General features: G+C 38.7%; 1 protein-coding gene across 2 annotated transcripts in view; it reads left to right on the top strand.

The window, feature by feature from the left end:
• Nucleotides 1-20462, top strand: part of cdk18 (cyclin dependent kinase 18) — a 69898-nt gene that overhangs the window by 43850 nt on the left and 5586 nt on the right. For both annotated transcript variants that reach the window (XM_060857795.1, XM_060857794.1), the window contains 10 exons: nt 1217-1342; nt 2090-2146; nt 3191-3305; nt 5783-5877; nt 6328-6390; nt 6494-6617; nt 6848-6968; nt 8696-8793; nt 9052-9157; nt 10026-10068. In XM_060857795.1, the coding sequence (XP_060713778.1) occupies nt 1217-1342; nt 2090-2146; nt 3191-3305; nt 5783-5877; nt 6328-6390; nt 6494-6617; nt 6848-6968; nt 8696-8793; nt 9052-9157; nt 10026-10068 (948 nt within the window). The remainder of the gene's footprint in view (nt 1-1216; nt 1343-2089; nt 2147-3190; nt 3306-5782; nt 5878-6327; nt 6391-6493; nt 6618-6847; nt 6969-8695; nt 8794-9051; nt 9158-10025; nt 10069-20462) is intronic.

The raw sequence follows: 20462 nt of genomic DNA, 5'->3' as shown, positions 1-20462 counted from the left end.
ATTGCTCGAACTCTCGTCACCGTGACGGTGCACCCGAAGGATCGAGTGGCGTAAATGTCAGCGTCTTTCTCAGGGTGACTTTCATCTCGTAGAAAACAAACCAAACCCAAACAAACTCCCAGAAAATGGACCCCTGAGGGGGAAATGACAGATTAATCAAAGTCTCCCAGAACAGCGGCAGCCACCAACATCATCACCACCACCTCCTCGTTTCTCTCTCTCTCTCTCTCTCTCAACCCACCATTACATGCCTGTCCCCCACAAGTCCTGATTGTGTGTGAAGGACAAATACCCGCCTCGTATTCCAGCCCTCTCCTCTGTGTCACTCCTCCCAGAGACCTGGCTAAAAGATGGAGGCCTTGGCTAAACGCAGTCGACGGGTTATTTTTAAGTCAGGCTTCATATTGCAGTGCGTTCCGAGTTCTCCCAAGCCCCGCTGTCAGACTTCGTGTTCAGCAGCAATGTATCTCCAGGAGGAAAATTGCACTGAATGCCCTCTCCATTTTCAAATCCATTGGGTTCCTTTCTGCCCTCTAGAAGCTTTTATCGGCCACGTGCACCCTTATTTCACTCTCACCAGCCCGGCTCAGGGGAAGAGGAAAAAAAAAGCCTTCTTTGCTTTAAATTGCTAGATAGGTTTATTGCGCAACTGTACAAAACCTCCTTAAGAAGCAGTGGGACAGAGATTCCCCAGAATTCAAAGCTTCTTTCTGAGCAGAAGTGAAGGTTAGAAGAAATTCAAGAAGCTTTAAGCACTTTCTTAAAAACATGACAGCATTGTCTTTTTTTTTTTTTTTTTTCTCAATTTGACGTTCACCCCTGAAGGACAGAATTTAAGCGAGACAGAATCTCACCACCAACATGCACCGCAATACCTGTTTTCCTTCAGACTTTTGTTCTTTGAGTTTCTCTTCCGCGGTTACGAGATGACAAACACGTCAGGCGCAGCTTGATGTCCTGACATGCTAAGCTGGGATGAGTTTCTAAAAAAGCATCGCAAAACAAAAAAACATCGTTAGCACACTGTGGAGAAAAAACAAAAAATATTTTCATGATGTGTTGAAAAAAAAAAATCATCTGCATGCAAGGACAAAGTGGGGACCGAAATGTCCTTATAAGGATAGGAAAAATCCAAGGTCCTTACAAGGCTATTAAGATAGGTGTGTGTGTGTGTGTGTGTGTGTGTGTGTGTGTGTGTGTATGTGTGTGTGTATAGGACGTCAGTAAGAGGATGGCCCTGCCCATGGACATTCGTTTGCCGCCAGAGTTTCTAAAGAAGTTGCAGATGGAGAGCCCAGAAGACTGCAAACCACTTAGCCGCATGTCCAGACGAGCCTCACTGGTCAGACACACACACACACACACAAACAGTCTTTTTAATATTCTATGTAATTTGATCTTATCCGCCTTATATTTAATTGCAGAAAGAAGCATATCGTATTTTTTTGTGAAGCTTAAATAACTTACGTATTCAAGACAAGGCTTTGTTCTGCTAAAGGAAAATAATCAATGACAGAGATATAGTTATAGTTACTACACTAATGTTAACTAATTTTCTATAACATATTTAATATATCTAATATTTTAAATGTCCAGTTATCACTACCATTTGTACATATTTACTACATCTCATTGGCCTCTCGTTTTTTTTTTCTTGAATTTAATAACCCGAAAGAAACAAAAGAGAAACCTTAAAGAAAATTTCACCATATTGACAGATATATGTTTTTTTATCGGCCCCTGCAAACGCTCTGTTGCTATAGAAACAAACTCAGTAAAATCTCTGACCGCTTCTGACCAATCAGAATCCAGATCTCGACAGAATTGAAGTAAAAATAAAAGAACGGAATTAAATCCCGAAAACAAGCCTGTCACTAAAAACAATGTGGATTAAAAAGTTTGTTCCAGAAAAAAAAAGCTAAGGATGTTAAAAATTAACGACATATAACAGACGAGCGTCAATTTTAGTCACACATTCCGTTTCTATTTTACGCTTTTGAGATCAAAGCCATAAAACACAATGAGCTGAGAAATTAAACACAATTATGTGAATGAAAATGTTACAGCGAGTCTTGTCTTTCATCTTCAGTCTGACATCGGGTTCGGGAAACTGGAGACGTACGTAAAACTGGGCAAACTGGGAGAGGTGAGTCAAGAGATTTCTTTGGATAGCTCGTTTTCTCAGTAAAGCACAGCAAAGTCATTTATTACACGCACACACACACACACACACACACACACACACACACACACACACACAATCTTAATTTAGAAAAGAAAGGCGTGATTACTGAAAATAGCTGTATTGACAAAGCCCACAAAACATTTTCCATTTCCTGTCAACAATACTATAGTAAAAATACTATTTAAAAAAAAAAGGTGTCCAGTACACAGCCCTGGGGGATACCCTGAAAAAAAAAATTTTTTTAACATTTGACATTCTTCGGCTGTATCAAGCCGAAGAATGTCAAAGTGAATACTAAATCTGAGCCAAGACTTTCATGTATTATACATTTATTATTTAATGGAGGTTTTTGCTTTTGGCAGAGTAGCCGTGTAGCACGAGTAACATGCTAAACAAATAAAAAATTGAAGCAATGAAACACCTGGGTATGATGTTATGGGAATATAATCCACAACCGAGTTACAGTTTCCGAGCCGGAACATCCGGAAGTGTTTTATTCCTTTTATACAGCAGCTGTTTATACAGCAAATCTTTAATAAACATTACACTTTTTATCAATTTATTCTATAATTGATAGATGTTCACTTATCAGCTTACTGTATATTTATTCTTTCTCAAAGTCAGTCCTCAAGACGGAAAACGGTGACATACTGTAGAAGACTCTTTACAAAACCGTTAAATAAATAAACATCTCCTGATAGAAATCAGGGACTATTTAGTACATCGACGATTAGTATGCCGTCTTTCTCGGTTAGAGAAGAGCACGTTTGTGAATGTATAATTATTGAATTAATAATTAATAGTTTAATATCATGTGGTACAAGTCCCTGTGTGTGCGTTTATTAACTGTGTTAGGAAACGTATTCGAATTAATGACCAGATTTGAGAATTCGAGACCACCATGCTGTAGAAAGGAAAGTTATGTATGTTTTTTTTCATCATGAACTAGTTGTTTCTGCTCTGTTCTGAATCCTGCCATGACTTTTATCTTGGTTTCTACACCAGGGCACTTATGCGACTGTATTCAAGGGGCGCAGCAAGCTGACCGAAAATCTGGTGGCCCTGAAAGAGATCCGGCTTGAGCATGAAGAAGGAGCCCCTTGCACTGCCATCAGAGAAGGTAGCGTCCGTCTCCAGAACAACTTCACAATAACAGGCCATTTTTAAGCTCCCCAGTTGTTAAAACTCCAGATTTGTGGTCGGGAGTGCAAATCCTAGACTAGTGAGCTGCAGGCTTCCTCTCCCCCGGGCTTAAATCTCTCTCTAAATGAGAGTCTGAGGACGTGATGAGAATGGGTAAAGACGGAGAGTCACGGTGAAGCAAGGCTGCCACCCAGTGTTCTCGCTGGGATTTGATCTAGGAGAGGAATCCTCTAGTATGTGGTGAAGCAGAAGTGCTAGAATGATGAGGTGTAGCCGAGCCGAGTATTGGCATCTCTGAGTGCTGCTAATGTACAAAGACAAAATATCCACAAAGATTCTCAAACAACCGAGAGTTCCTGATGTCTACAGTCAGGTTGAGTCGATTCTTCAAGGCTTCTTCAAGGGTCCAGCTAACAAGCTTCACCCTCAGAGACTGCTATGTTCGTTAAGAGCGTAACAGGATTTGGTTAAGACGAGCCAGGGCTTCATTTGTAAAACATGAGGTTTAGCAGAACGGAGAAGAGATCAAGCAGGTGGAGAGGAAATGAGAAGGTCCCAGAACCTACACACGGTAGCATTCAGTCAAAAAGAAAATCACAACATTAAAAGAAAAACTGCCTTTTTTTAGCATTTTCTAAATTCTTTTGGCTGATCATGTGAGTGTGCATAATTAGTACATAGCGGTTAGATGTCCTTGAAATGGGTAGGTTATTTTATTGGACACATTTAGAGTAATCGTTTCATTAAAAAAGTGGAGTCCATGGAGTAAATAATTCCAAATCTAAGAGGCACTTGATCCTGCTGCGGCAGAATCCAGCACAAATAAAGCGCTGACGGTAATGGAGACTAGCTTCATTTTTGTGAGCGCTAAATCAGTCTGAATGCTAAATGACTTTGGGAAGTTAATGGAGCTGTGTAACAAAAAAAAAAAACAATTAATGCATTCATTTTCTACCGCTTATCCGAAGTACCTCGGGTTACGGGGAGCCTGTGCCTATCTCAGGCGTCATCGGGCATCAAGGCAGGATACACCCTGGACGGAGTGCCAACCCATCACAGGGCACACACACACACTCTCATTCACTCACGCACTCACACACTACAGACAATTTTCCAGAGATGCGAATCAACCTACCATGCATGTCTTTGGACCGGGGGAGGAAACCGGAGTACCCGGAGGAAACCCCCGAGGCACGGGGAGAACATGCAAACTCCACACACACAAGGCGGAGGCGGGAATCGAACCCCCAACCCTGGAGGTGTGAGGCGAACGTGATAACCACTAAGCCACCGTGCCGCCCTGCATTAACTTATGTAACTTTATTATGTAGTCAAAAAAACTCATTTAGCATCAGAGCTGGAGAAATCTCGGTATCTGACTACGAGCTATACACCTCGATCTCTTGACATGGCAGTGAAAATCAAATCATATCACGTGTGTGTTCACAATGTAACAAGTACAAAGCTTCACGTGTCAGTTGCTCGCATCGCATGGCAATCGATAGCTAAATGCCAGAGACGCCGCTGGTCACCTCAGTGTGAAAAGGAGGCTGTTGAAAAGCAGACAGCGTTCAGTTCACTCGGCTTGATGCATCAGGACTTCAACTGGAACGGAAATACCGTAGAACAGGGAAAAGGGAAAGAAAAAAGGAAAAGAGTGTTTGCTTTTATTTTTTTGTAATAATTTTTCTCACAAACCTGTCAAACTTGCTGGGTATTGGTTAAAATTGTTACTACGGTTTCTACGAGGTTATGCAAATTCACAGATAAACACTCAATTACAGTGTTTTAAACTGCTCACATGACATGATACCCAATTATATATTTTGTCGTCAAAAAGAAAAACATTGCAAATTCTTGCTTTTTATTTTCAGTTTTACGTCAAAATCGTAAAGGAATTGTAGCATCTATTCAATTTAGTGTGGTTTTATTTGTATTATTCTATTCTATTAGTTTGTTGTATTCTAAATTCTATACTTCCACTTTAAAGTTCTATTAAAATTTTATCAAAATCATATAAAAATTGTGTAAAAAACACTTTATAATTGTGGCAAAATCATTTCAAAATCATTTTTAATTTGTGGCATAATCATTTTAAAATGATATCATATTGGCAAAATTGTATCAACATTTTGTGAAAAATGTCCAAAATTTTTCTTAAATTCTAGCAAAATCATATAAAATTGTGGATCATTTTAAAATCATATAAAAATTGTGTCAAACTCACATAAAATTGGTCAATGTTGTATCAAAACTTTGCCAAATCTGTAGCAAACTTGTAGCTGTAGCTTTCTTAAGAGCTGTTTTAGTCCCGTTAAGGTTCTGTGTAGTATGGTTAGAATGTATAAGTGTAAAACACAGTTGAAATTGAAACCTGATGCAGGAACCCTTGATGGAATCCTGATTTTAAGAGTGTGATGGTTTACACTGGTAAATATGTTTGTGTTGCTGTAGTTTCGCTGCTGAAAAACCTGAAACACGCCAACATCGTGACTCTGCATGACATCATCCACACCGACCGCTGCCTCACTCTGGTCTTCGAATATTTAGTAAGACTTCTTACCTTCTGCTGCTTCTTCTACTTTAATCTACAGAATGTGTGTATTGTTTTCTGAAATGTAGGAACGATTCTCTTAGATGTTCCATGGATTGGGCTACCTTGCACCAGTCGGGGTGGGGTGGGGTGGGGTGGGGTTTCAGGGTGTTATGGGTGATGTCGTCAAATCTACCCCTGCTGACCTTCATAACTATGGTCCAGTTTTGGCCCAAAGCCAGTTATATCCTTCACCTCAGTGGGTAGATGCCTGAGGTATGTACTGTAACAGCTTAGCAGATTAGAGACGCCACCATTGGTACAGTTTACATTAAGTATGTATCTGTGGTTACTATAGAAACAGTAATGTATTTTAACATGTCCTTTGGTAGCTTTAGATGTGTTAGAACATGTAATTGTTTGTGCTTTAAGATTTTTTTTTGTTAACCTTTTTTTTTTTTTGCAGGACAGCGATCTGAAGCAGTACCTAGACAACTGTGGAAACCTCATGAGCATGCACAACGTAAAGGTGCGACACTGATCGATCTCCGTCGCTTAACAAGCTGTAAAATACATTTCCGATTATTTAAAGAATAAATACCGTAAAAATCTCTCTTCCTGTTTCTCTCTAGATATTTATGTTCCAGCTTCTGCGTGGTTTATCTTATTGTCATAAGAGAAAGATTCTACACAGGGACCTCAAACCGCAGAATCTGCTCATCAATGAGAAGGGAGAACTGAAGCTAGCTGACTTTGGTGAGACTCTTTCAGAACATTACACCAGCTTTCTTTCATCTGATCTCAAACTCCATAACACAGATCTCTTATTCTATTCCCCTCAGCAACAGCACGACTTAGTAACTTCAAATGATATAAATCTCAACATGGCGCCGCGCCAATTACCGGGTTACCAGGCAACGTTTTTTCCTCAGATGAATAATGTTTATTGTTTCTCTCGCTCTCTCTATCTCTCTCTGGCTTGTTAGGTCTGGCGAGAGCAAAATCTGTGCCGACGAAAACCTACTCCAACGAGGTGGTGACTCTGTGGTACCGGCCTCCAGATGTCCTGCTGGGCTCCACAGAGTATTCCACTCCCATAGACATGTGGTAAGGACGAGCTGATCCGCATGCTATGCGCTAACAACGTTAGCCTCAGGGGACAATAAGACTTTCTTTCTCTACAGATCTTTTTAACAAGTTTCATGTGACTGAGAGAAAAAAAAACTGCTTCTTTTAGCTTCATAACTGAAGAGCTATCATAGACACTTTATTCCCTAACACTTATTTAAAACTTATGTCTTAACTAGCCATTTCTTGGTGTTAAAGCAGACGGGTTAGCAATGCATTATGGGTAAAACTCGTAATCTTGATCACCACTATTTTTTAAAGCTTTGAGTTTAACACTTTTGGCACACTGTCAGTGTTTGACGGTCTGACGGTGTAATATTTCAAATTTATGCTAATGCTAAAAGTATTTACAGTGTAATTTTAGCTGTACAGGGTCTTTTCTTAACATTGGAGTGTTAAGAAAATGTTGACATTCTGGATAGTTTGATCTCATTTCATGATCACTGCCATGTTATACTGTTAAAAAAAAAGCTATAACTGCGTTATGCTAGCTAGTGCTTGGCGTTTATACCTACCTTTCCTCACAGGAGTATTTTCACTTTAAACATAGAGACATTTTACCTTTTATTTCTGAGGCACATGTTAACATTCTTGCGTAGTGTAGTAACACTACAGATTCATTTTATTTCCATTCCTCTATAGCTTGATATTTTTAAATAAACGCTATGGAACCTGTGTGCTAGCTTAGCCTCTATATCTCCTAGTAATACAGCGATGCTGTGTACTTTTTAATGAATTTTGTGAGTGCAGCTTTATTCTCTTTAATCTCTTTACATTTCTTCACTACAATGCTCACGTAACAAGAAGTAGAAAGGTAATAATAATATAGTGATGTTAGTAAAGATAAGTCTGTCAATTTTCGACTACAAAAAACGCGAAATCCTTCGTTCCGATGGTACAAAAGTCGCTCGATAAAAAGATCGCCGTGTCTCCTGTGGACTAAACTTTATCTCGTCCTCGTCCTCCTCCTCCTCCTCCATATGTGACACTAATCCAGTCCGAACAAGGCTCTCGACGGAGTGGATCAGGTGTATTCGAGTCAACAGAAAATTCCTTCGATGAGCCAGACACTCTTATTTAGTGAGAACGAATGAGAAAGTGCGCTCTCATGTTACCTTTGGATTACGAGTTTAAGAAAGCTGCCGCTCTTGACCAACTTTGAGACCTACCATCTCAAAGATCTATTTGTATTGCATTTCTTTCAATGTTTCCTCATATTTCTCTCTCTCTCTCACACACACACACACACAGGAAACTGACTTTTATGCCTCAGAGCACTTGAGTTTTTGATTCAGTGTCAGAAATGTTTTTTTTTTAAACTCGTGCTGTACTGTTCAATAAAAACCCCTGTGTGCCAGTAATCCAGGGGATTAGCCCAGTAGCCTAATCAATCCATGCGTGACGGCAGCCGCATGTCTCCTCCCGATATCTCCAGCTCACAGACATCCCATGGCCGCCATCCAAATGACAAGAAATCAAAACACGGGCCGCGGGAGCCGTCCTCGAATTTGCCCTAACCGAAAAACAGAGCCAGAAAATCTGTTCAAATCCATTCTTTCATGCGAATTATCCCTGCTGTGCTTAAATGTCAAAGATTTATTCATTTATTTTTGAAATGAATGTTTTTCTTTTTCTTTTTCTTTTTTCTTTTGCCCCGAATGTAATGTAATTAACCAGAGCGCCTGCGTCATTTGTCTCGCGTTCAGGGGCGTCGGGTGTATTCTGTACGAATTGGCAACGGGACGGCCCATGTTCCCAGGCTCGACTGTCAAAGAGGAGCTGCACCTGGTTTTTCGCCTCATGGGTACGTTTAACTTTTGACAACTACGACATCCTGAAAAAAAATATTATAAATTATTGTCTTTTTTTTCCCCCCCGAAACATCTGAGACGTGTCATATGTTTAGCGTAGAAAAAGCTCCAAAGCTATGAAGACCGTCGCCTAATTCCCTCGTAGGACCTTATTTGTTTAGGGATGTTCGGAGTAAACTTGTGTTTTTTTCTGATTGTTATTTATAACTGAACGTATTCCACTTATTAAAAATATTTCTTTTTTTAATAAGGAACCCCGGCTGAAGAGACCTGGCCTGGGATTACAACCAATGAGGAGTTCAAGTCGTACCTTTTCCCCTTGTACCGAGCCCAGGCTCTAATAAACCATGTTCCCAGGTAACACAAAACTGATCAGTCGACAGGTCACAACCCAAACGAATCCTTTAGTCTCTGTAGTCACTCCAGAAATATTGGAACACTTAAAGAAAATAGGAAGAATTTAATGAAAAAAGTGTTTATTCACAGTAAATATCTAAAATACTATATATATATATATATATGCTTGAAAATGTGTAGGAATTTATAGATAAAAAGAATATCACACGTGACCAGCATTGTGGTATATTTGTTGGATTTCTCTTCCATGTTGTTTTTTCCTCCGTTTGTTTTGTTTGTTTGTTTGTTTGTTTTTTATTAATTCCCACCCTTTTTCAAAAGTATTGGCACCCATACCATTAATCTTTGCTTATGCCTCCTTTTTCCTAGCACATTTTTAACTGTTCCAGAGACTTCCTTTATGTCTCATGCCCTTGGTTGTTTTGTTGTGTGTGTGTGTGTTTTGTGTGTGTGTGTGTGTGTGTGTTTTTGTGTGTGTGTGTGTGTGTGTGTGTTATTTCTATACATAACTTGTGCATCTTATCCCTCTGTATTTTTTTTTGCACTACAAACTAATGCAAATATTAATGTTCTTAAGGGTGCCAATATTTATGGAGTCAGCTGCAAAAAAATATGATTAACTTTGTTGTCCTTGTACAAGTACAACAAGATTCCTGAGATTCATGTCATGTTACGATTAAATTTTTAAAAAAAAATGTAAGTAAAGAATAAAGAAATAGATTTACACAGGATATGGAAAAAACTTATCTGAAGTTCATCTGATTTTCTTTGATCTTCTAAAGACAAAGCTTTGAAAAATGAGACAAGGGCATGGCGTGTTAGTCAGTTTGCAGAAATCTTCTCTTTTTTTCTGTGTGTGTTTTCTGAGACTGGACACCGAGGGCATCGATCTTCTCTCCGCTCTTCTGCTGGTGAGTTCAAAGCTGCTCCGCCGAGCGACCTTCTAAAATTCTTCTAATGAAGTGAAGTTGAATGCTGTTGAACTTTTTCTCCACGTGGTGTCTGAAATGTTTAAGACGTGATTCAGCAACTTTTAAACTTTCATGAATAAGTAAACCTTTGTTTTGTTTAGTTTTGTTGGGTATATTAATAAAGGTCTCCATCTAAACATAGTAATTAGAGATGAGTCTAAAAGTTTACATCCTTCATAGCGTCTGGGACGGACACACACACATACACACACACGGAAAGAAAACATGTTTTGACGCTCGTTAACGCAAATTTCTAATCAGCCAATCACATGGCAGCAACTCAATGCATTTAGGCATGTAGACATGGTCAAGACGATCTGCTGCAGTTCAAACCGAGCGTCAGAATGGGGAAGAAAGGTGATTTAAGTGACCTTGAACGTGGCACGATTGTTGGTGCCAGACAGGCTGGTCTGAGTATTTCAGAAACTGCTGATCTACTGGGATTTTAACACACAACCATCTATAGGGTTTACAGAGAATGGTCCGAAAAAGAGAAAATATCCAGTGAGCAGTGTGCAGTTCTGTGGGCGCAAATGCCTTGTTGATGCCAGAGGTCAGAGGAGAATGGCCAGACTGGTTCGAGCTGATAGAAAGGCAACAGTAACTCAAATAACCACTCGTTACAACCGAGGTATGCAGAAGAGCATCTCTGAACACACAACACGTCGAACCTTGAGGCGGATGGGCAACAGCAGCAGAAGACCACACCGGTACTAGTAAGGTGTACCTAATAAAGTGGCCAGTGAGTGTATATACGGTATAATCTATATAATGTTCTGTCCAAAGCAAAGTCTGAAGTTCAAAGAAAATGGCTTTCAAACTTAAAACTTTTAACAGTCTAAAGTAAACATCTCAGTTCAGTCCTTGTTGTGCATGAGAAGTCTCAGATACTCAGACAGTCTTTAGCAGCTAAAGAGAACATTAAGTTTTTGCTCAGAATCATTAGACTCACTGACATCATGGATAGATTTCCCCTGGGTCCTAATGAACTCTGTGTAAAGGGAATCCAGGATTGTGTAGTTAGTGGTTTCACTCAGTGGCATTGTGGGGGTGGGGCTTCAGGGTTAAAAGCCCCAGGTCTTTTAAAGACTGAAAATATTTTACAAGAAACCTGTCGGTCCGTTAGCACACGTTCATTCCACTATAAAATATGTCGAGCTGTTAAACAGAACAGAACGTATTCCGGTCAGTAGGTGGCACTGTTGTTGGTATTGGACAGTCATTAATTTATTCATTCATTCACTGAAAGAGTTGGTGAGGTAATAACAATGCAACTGTTAATGAGTCTATTGCCCCATTTTCCACCGAGGCAGTTTGAGTGCTGGTTCGGAGACTAATTTAGAACCAGTTCTTTCTTTTTCGACAGCCAAAGCACCGGCTCTGAACCAAGAAAAGTGGTTCTTAAGTAGCACCAAAACGTTGATGCATCTAAACTTAAGAACCGCTTGTGTCAGGGGCTGGGGGCGGGGCTGTGGGCGGGCTGTTACTGTGACCATCAAGACAAAAGAGAACGTCGTTAGCGCCAATTTTAAATCATTTTAAATCAGGATTCGCAGCGTTTGGATGCCAATGTAGGTTCGTAGTCATGAGCATTAACAGTAAAGCAACATCCGCCATTGTTGGTGTCGTGTTTGTGTTTGCCGCTGCTGTGCTAACATTGCTGTATAACATTGTATACAGTGACGTAAGACTTGGCTCTGTGATGGCTCGCTAGCCCATGGAAAGGCAAACAGGTTCTTAGAAAGCTCGCCAGTGGAACCAACTTCAAACCAGCACTCTGAACCAGCACCCGGTTCATTCTGGTGGAAAGGGGGCAATAGTCTCAGGGGCTAAGTCTCTCCTCCATACCAATCTTTAACATCCCTGGTTTCACACTCCTACTGTACTTCCCCCAGGGTTTAATACTGAATCCTGGCTCTTCATAATCTGATGTTTCACACTGTACATTTCTAAATCCTGTTACAACCTTCTTCTGAATTGCAATGACCCTGATTGGATAAATACAGGGTGCGGGAGTTTAAATAATGGCTCGTCTCATGCTTTCACATCAGTGAAGATATCCGTTATCTTTCACAGCTTTCTCATCTTTTCGCTCGTTTGTCATGAAGTTGAACAGATGTCCGTTCTTTGATATCCAACATTTGTTCTTTTTTCAGTAAGTTTCTTAAACACTCTTATTATTATTATTATATTTCTGACTCTGCCATCCAGTTTGTCCTGAACACACTGTTCTGACCAGAGCAGTAACATTAAGCATCACTGCCTCCTTTCCACCATTTGACGTTAGTTATTTTCCCTCAAACTGCTTTACTTGGCTGTATAAAGCGAGTGATATAAGGCTTCAGACTGGTGCTAAGCAAGAAGACGTTACCTTTGAACACTGCATTGTTTCCACCGTACGGCTTGTTACACTGGAGACTCCTTCAGTAAATGTTATGAAACCTACATTTTTCTTAAACAGCAGCAGTATAAATCTTTATTATTAGCCTCAGGTCATATGGAGCATGATTCCACGTGTGTAAGTCGTTACTATGGAAATGGTAATGTATTAGAACAATTATCAGAGCTGCTTTTAATACCAAATGACATCTTCAACATTTTCTGACCATTCAGGACAATTTTGTGTATGAGAAAACGTCAGTAAAACACGGACTCGTCATGTTTAAAAGTGAGGGTGTGCAAACATTTGCACTCGACGACGTAATCCTATACAGGAATAAATCATGTCCGTAGACGTGCTTCATTTGTCTCGGCAAACACAAAGATGAAGGATTTTCTGTAGAGCATCACCTGCTAGCTAATCGCTTGTGCCATATGTAGCAGCGTATTAACATCAGTCAGCATGGGATAGTCAGCGTGTGTGTGTGTGTGTGTGTGTGTGTGTGTGTGTGATTCCTCTAAAGTCGTTGTTAACTGTAGCTATCCACTTTATCTCTCAGGAGGCATGTAGAGATGGATGTATATCTGTATGACTCCTAATTAGCCTATGCATTCATCTGAGGAAACAGCTCCGACTCCGCAGCTCAGTTATGGATTAAAAGGAATTTTCAGTAGAAAAGTTGAACATCTGGAGCAGTTCAGGGTCAATTTTTTAAACGCATGGGTGCTTTGGATATAGAGTTTCAGAATAAATTAAAAGACACTAAAAAGAAGACAGGAGATAAGAGGCGATTAAAAAGGGGGGAAAATAGCATAAAGGCTTGTAGCAGAAAGTAAGGGGGTATCTATCTATCTATCTATCTATCTATCTATCTATCTATCTATCTATCTATCTATCTATCTGTCTGTCTGTCTGTCTGTCTGTCTGTCTGTCTGTCTGTCTATCTATCTATCTATCTATCTATCTATCTGTCTGTCTGTCTGTCTGTCTGTCTATCACTGTGTCTATTTGTCTGTCTGTCTGTCCGTCCGTCCGTCTTTCTATCTATCTATCTATCTATCTATCTATCTATCTATCTATCTATCTATCTATCTATCTATCTGTCTTTCTGTCTGTCTGTCTGTCTGTCTATCACTGTGTCTATTTGTCTGTCTGTCTGTCTGTCTCTCTATCTATCTATCTATCTATCTATCTATCTATCTATCTATCTATCTATCTATCTGTCTGTCTGTCTGTCTGTCTGTCTGTCTGTCTGTCTATCTATTTGTCTATCTGTCTGTCTGTCTGTCTGTCCGTCCATCTATCTATTTGTCTATCTGTCTATCTGTCTGTCTGTCTATCTATCTATCTATCTATCTATCTGTCTGTCTGTCTGTCTGTCTGTCTGTCTATCCCTGTGTCTATTTGTCTGTCTCTCTGTCCGTCCGTCCGTCTGTCTATCTATCTATCTATTTATCTATCTATCTATCTATCTATCTGTCTGTCTGTCTGTCTGTCTGTCTGTCTGTCTATCCCTGTGTCTATTTGTCTGTCTCTCTCTCCGTCCGTCCGTCTATCTATCTATCTATCTATCTATCTATCTATCTATCTATCTATCTATCTATCTATCTATCTATCTATCTATCTATCTATCTATCTATCTATAAAACTAAAGCTTTTCCGATGTTGTGTGTACGTATACTGTTGGACACTGGATTCTGATTGGTCAGAAGGTGTTTCCATAGTAACGACTGGAATCATGACCTGAGGGATACATAATAATATAATATTATAATATAATAAGATTTATATTGCTGCCGTTTAACAAAGACAAATGTAGTTTTCGTCACATTTAGTCGAAAGTTTTTTTTATTGAACTTTTGTTGTTTTTTTTATTATTACTTCAAGAGCGAAAAAGGAAGTGAGGCTGGTAAAAAGGGAAAGACTGATTCTAGCTGCTATAACGTACTTCAAGAACATTCCATAAGTTTAAATGTGTCACTAAATGCAAATGCTGATTGCGCGCAAAAGTTTGTACACCCTCACGTTATAAAGCAGGAACTCAGTGTTAAGATGTTTACAGATGTTCTGTCTCAGACAGAGCAGCGCTGACAGATGCTGGATTCTGATTGGTCAGAAGGTGTTAAAGGTGCCATTTAGATGTTAACAGAAGCTCTCGCACTAACACTAATGTTTTTGTTTTATTTCTAATTCAGTGTCTAGACAAATTTGCATTGTACTGCTCTCTCTCTCTCTCTCTCTCTCTCTCTCTTTATTTTATTATTATCCATTTCTAAACTAATTAAACAAACACTTTTACTGTCACCGTGTTCCCTATAAACACCCTGATGTGTTTTTATCCACATCTCCAACACTGCCGCTCTCCTAAAGGTCAATAATTTCCATTTAAGATGGTGACGTGTTTCCCGATTCCTAGTGAGTCTTAAAGCCTCATAACCGAACTGGCAGTCGGAGTCCGTCTGAACTTCACGTCTAAAGCGAGGCTTAAAGAGTAAACATGCGGCGCCTGTTCTAGTCCTCAGGCACGTTAATGAGGCTCGTTGAAAAGAAACTCGAGAACGTCGGCGAGGACTTCAGCAAACTTTCAGCCAGGAAATGAGATTTTATTTTCCTTCACCAGAAAGAGAAGCGCATGCAGCGTCACACTCCTCTGCAGATTTATTCAGGTTTTTTAATTGGATCGGTGTGTCACCAAAGTTTAGATCAGACAGGTTCTAAAAGCTTTAGCGATCATTCGAGCTTGTATCTGTTATTAGTCTATTGTACAGCGTCAGCTTGTTTTGGGTCAGTTTTACTAAAGTCCCCCAGATCTTGTACTATCACTTCTACTGTACATCATCGTTCTGTTCAGTACCAAGAGTCAGCTAGTGATGTGAAAGCGTTAAATTCTGTTCCTTCCAATCAGATAAACCATCATCACATCACCAACAAACACCTCTGCTGTTACACTCTCTATAAACTTTATCTCTTTTTTCCAAGGCCAAAATATCGTCTCATCAGTCATAATGTCAAGTATCAAAAATCAACTCTCCGTATTACCAACTTACACATTACATTAATGAACTCTTTTAACCAAAGGATCAAGTTTCCTCCTGTGTTTCTCGTGTCCATGTTGACGATCGAACATCTTCGTCACGTCTCACTCCACAGTGGTGTTAATATGAAGCTCATATGAATGTAGACACTCAGGACTTTAAGAATGTGTAGAGTTTCATCACTGTTTCTGTTTTTCTGGCATTAGCTGTAATAAATATATATATATATATATATATATATATATATATATATATATATATATATATATATATATATATATATATATATATATATATATATATATATATGTATATATATGTATATACATATATATACATATATATATATATATATATCTCATAAAATCTAATAATATATCATAAAAATCTAAATCATTCACACAATAATATAAACAGATAATGAAATGTATGATAAAATAATAAAAAACAAAATGTGTGCAATAATATTTTGATTATTATTTTGTTTATTATTTATTGCACCCTCAACTTTCTGATTTTTACAATTACTAAAAATGTGGAAAAAAGAACAAATAATATATATATATATATATATATATATATATATATATATATATATATATATATATATATATATATATATATATAATAAAATCTAATAATATATCATAAAAATGTAATCTAAATCATTCACACAATAATATAAATACATAATGAAATGTGTAATAAAATATAATAAAAACCAAAATGTGTGCAATAATATTTTGATTATTATTTTTTTATTATTTATTGCACCCTCAAATTTCTGAGTTTTACTAAAAATGTGGAAAAAAGAACAAATAATAATAATAATATATATAAATATATATATATATATATATATATATATATATATATATATATATATATATATATATATATATATATATATATATTTTTTTTTTTTTTTTTTTTAAATGAAACACATTTCACTCAAATGACTAGTAAAGCAAGTTATAAATGAATAATTAAATACAATAAATGTATAATGATATTCAGTGATATCCACGTTGAGGCCAGGGAACCTGCTGAAGGGAATTGCCCCGAAGAAAAAAAAAAAAATTAAAATAGGAAATTTGTCTAATAAAAAAGAAGACAATGTTACAGAATAACCAGACTCGCTTCTAAAATAATGTAAAAGTTTATACTCATACTCATTCACTTTAATAACAAATAATAATGAAAATAACAAATAAATAAATAAATAAATAAATAAATAAATAAATAAATAAATAAATGTGGTATTTCATGACCGGTGGGTTTGACGATTATACGTAAAGCCACGTGTTTTGACACGTGAAACCTTCTACTGCATCAACGATGATAAACAGATTATGTTTGAGTGAACGTTACCTGGGAATCTAGATTTGTTCCCACAGCTTCCACATCAGATTGCATCAATTACACACTTTATTCAGCAGCCTGAAGGCTCGCAGCCGACTGCAGCCAATTAAAAGAGAGACGTCACACAACACTGAGACGTATTTAGATTCAGAGCGTGTGAATTTAGCTATAAAAGAGAGAAAAGTCTGAAAACGACTGCTGGGAGTTAATCCGTTCGAGCGCCGCTGCCGCGTGTTGCTTGATTTAGACAGATTGAAGGAGTGCGAGCTGTTTATCTCAGCCTGTGATCAAAGCAAGCAAGTTTTTAAAGACCTTCAGCAAGCAGGAAGTTCTAATCTGCAACAGCGCAAAAATAAAACAGATTTTGTGTATTTCACCACGCCGTGGGATCCTCAGCCCTCAGGAGCTGCTTCAGTTCGACGTTATTAACGAGACACGTGTGCTATGATAAAGAAGCGAGAACGTCTTATTTAGTGCTTCCTGTTTTCTGCCCTGAGACGCTTTAAGGCTGAGTGCGCGCTCTCTCGTCTGCGCCTTGATAAAGTGCAGTGAAATCAGAAGCGACTTCCTGTCTGATGATGAGCAAAGTCACTGTATGTCAGCTGTTTGATCAGAAACGATCATTTAAATACAATATCGTGATCCTCCCATGAGGAAGTGTCAGAACTTCACCTGCCTTAAACTCATCAATCCCTCCATCTGTCACCTACAGAGATGAGAAGAGCAACAACACTCAGCTCAGAAGATAGATAGATAGATAGATAGATAGATAGATAGATAGATAGATAGATAGATAGATAGATAGATAGATAGATAGATGCATGGATGGATGGATGGATGGATGGATGGATGGATAGATAGATAGATAGATAGATAGATAGATAGATAGATAGATAGATAGATAGATAGATAGATAGATAGACTGACAGATGGTTAGATAGATAGATAGATAGATAGATAGATAGATAGATAGATAGATAGATAGATAGATAGATAGATAGATAGATAGATAGATGCATGGATGGATGGATGGATGGATGGATAGATAGATAGATAGATAGATAGATAGATAGATAGATAGATAGATAGATAGATAGATAGACATATGGTAAGATAGATTGTAGGATGGATGGATGGATGGATAGATAGATAGATAGATAGATAGATAGATAGATAGATAGATAGATAGATAGATAGATAGATAGATAGATAGACAGACAGATGGTTAGATAGACAGATGGAAAGATAGATAGATAGATAGATAGATAGATAGATAGATAGATAGATAGATAGATAGATAGATAGATTGTAAGATAGATTGTAGGATGGATGGATGGATGGATGGATAGATAGATGGATGGATGGATGGATGGATGGATGGATGGATGGATGGACAGACAGACAGACAGACAGACAGACAGACAGACAGATAGATAGATAGATAGATAGTGTTTGGTCTGTGTTTTGTCTGTGTTCAGTGTGTTGTGGTGAAGGCTGAGGGAAGTGAAGGTGTGTTGAAGGTCACCTCAAAATCTCTTCTGCACACAATCTGGCAGCTCATGTGGTGAATAATAACACAGTCACACTTCTGTTCTCTTTAACTTCTACTGATCAGAAAGCAGTGTCATTGGGGTCAGGAGCCTTCATCTCCTCCATCTCTCCTCCTCCATTTACTCTCTCATCTCCTCCTTATCCTCCTCACCTCCACCTCCTCTCTCACCTCCTCTCTAACATGTCCTCTCTCTCTCTCTCTCTCTCGCTCTCTCTCTCTCTTCACCTATAAGGTCTCTAATCTTCTCTCCTCTCCTACTTTCTGCTTGTCTCTCCTCTCTTCTCTTGTTTCATTTTGTCTTTTCTCATTTTCTCTCCTCTCTTCTTTCCCCCACATGCAGCGAGAGAGAAAGGTGACCTGTCACGGTGATAAAGGAGCGTGTGCGTGCCGCCGAGCGTGCGATCTGTTAGCGGAGACGGCGGTCTTAATGAGTCCGAACCTCGCACCTGTTTCTCATCAAACCCCGCAGAGCGTCGGCGCGGCACACGACTGCTCTAACGCCAGCCAATTTTATACCTCGTGAAACATGACAGCTGTGTGACGGCCGCTTCATTTTCCGTTGCATCCATTTGCGTGGTGTAGGGACTGATAGGGTCGACGTGCTTAGGCTAACTCCGTCGTCCGGCAGGTAATGAAGAGCGGCATGAGGAAGAAGACCTGAAGTGCTGGAGCTCATTACCACACACCTGTGGAAGGAAGCGTGCTGAACACAGCCTCAAAAACATTATTCCTCAACATTGACATGATTCATTTGTCCCTTAGTGTGTGTTTTTTTTATTTGGAAACACGAATATGGGAAAGCTTCATCCGGAACAACCTTGTCTGGGATATTTTAGGATGTGTTTAGGGACTTTTTGGTCCTTTGCTCATTTGATTCTTGCTGTACGGTTGTAAAGATGGCCGCGGTTGTGCATTGTTATCGTTATTCTCGTAATTCTCAAATTCCCAGAATGAGTTACAGCAGACACGTCTCATGGCTGTTTGACGATCCTCACTGTAATCTCTCTGCTCTTTTTTTATACTTTTAAACTTTTACTTTATGAATAAGATTTTTCACTTAATTGATTAAGTGTCATAAGTTGATTGCTTAGTCATAAGTTTTTTTTTAAATAATATTTCAGTTTTTTCCTAAAATACTAGGAATGATATTTTCATAGAAAAGTTACAGAAAAAAAAAAAAACGTTCGTTTTTCTCCACACAAATGTTTGTATCGTTAAAGTAAATGTTGATATCAAACCCACTTCTGCTCTCTGAGATGCGAAAAGTCTTTGTTTATAAGTCGCCTCAGGCTTGCTCATTGGGGAGAAATACACTCACTCACTCATCTTCTACCGCTTATCCGAACTACCTCTACTACTACTACTACTACTATCTCAGGCGTCATCGGGCATCAAGGCAGGATACACCCTGGACGGAGTGCCAACCCATCGCAGGGCACACACACACACACACTCTCATTCACTCACGCAATCACACACTACGGACAATTTTCCAGAGATGCCAATCAACCTACCATGCATGTCTTTGGACCGGGGGAGGAAACCGGAGTACCCGGAGGAAACCCCCGAGGCACGGGGAGAACATGCAAACTCCACACACACAAGGCGGAGGCGGGAATCGAACCCCCAACCCTGGAGGTGTGAGGCGAACGTGCTAACCACTAAGCCACCGGGACCCCCCCCCATTTAAATAGATTTAACTCTAAAATGAATCTTAAACTCTGAATAAATCTTTGTATAATGTTAAACTTTTTGTACTTTTTGTAATATTTCTTATGTTCTTTGAAGCTGCTTTGAGAAAATGTCCATTGTTAAAAGCACTATACAAATAAATTAAATAATTAATTTAGATTGAGAGGGAGGGAGGGAGGGAAGGAGGGATGGAGAGAGGGATCTAATTCAAGTATTTAATAAATGTTTATATTAAATACAAATATATATATATATATGAAACTATTCACATGTGATCTAAAACTTTCACATAATAATATAAACATATAAGAAA

Source organism: Tachysurus vachellii, chromosome 22, assembly GCF_030014155.1.
Source record: "Tachysurus vachellii isolate PV-2020 chromosome 22, HZAU_Pvac_v1, whole genome shotgun sequence".
NCBI lineage: Eukaryota > Metazoa > Chordata > Actinopteri > Siluriformes > Bagridae > Tachysurus > Tachysurus vachellii.
The sequence above is the reverse complement of the archived record's forward strand: the minus strand, read 5'-3'. Positions and strand labels throughout refer to the sequence as shown.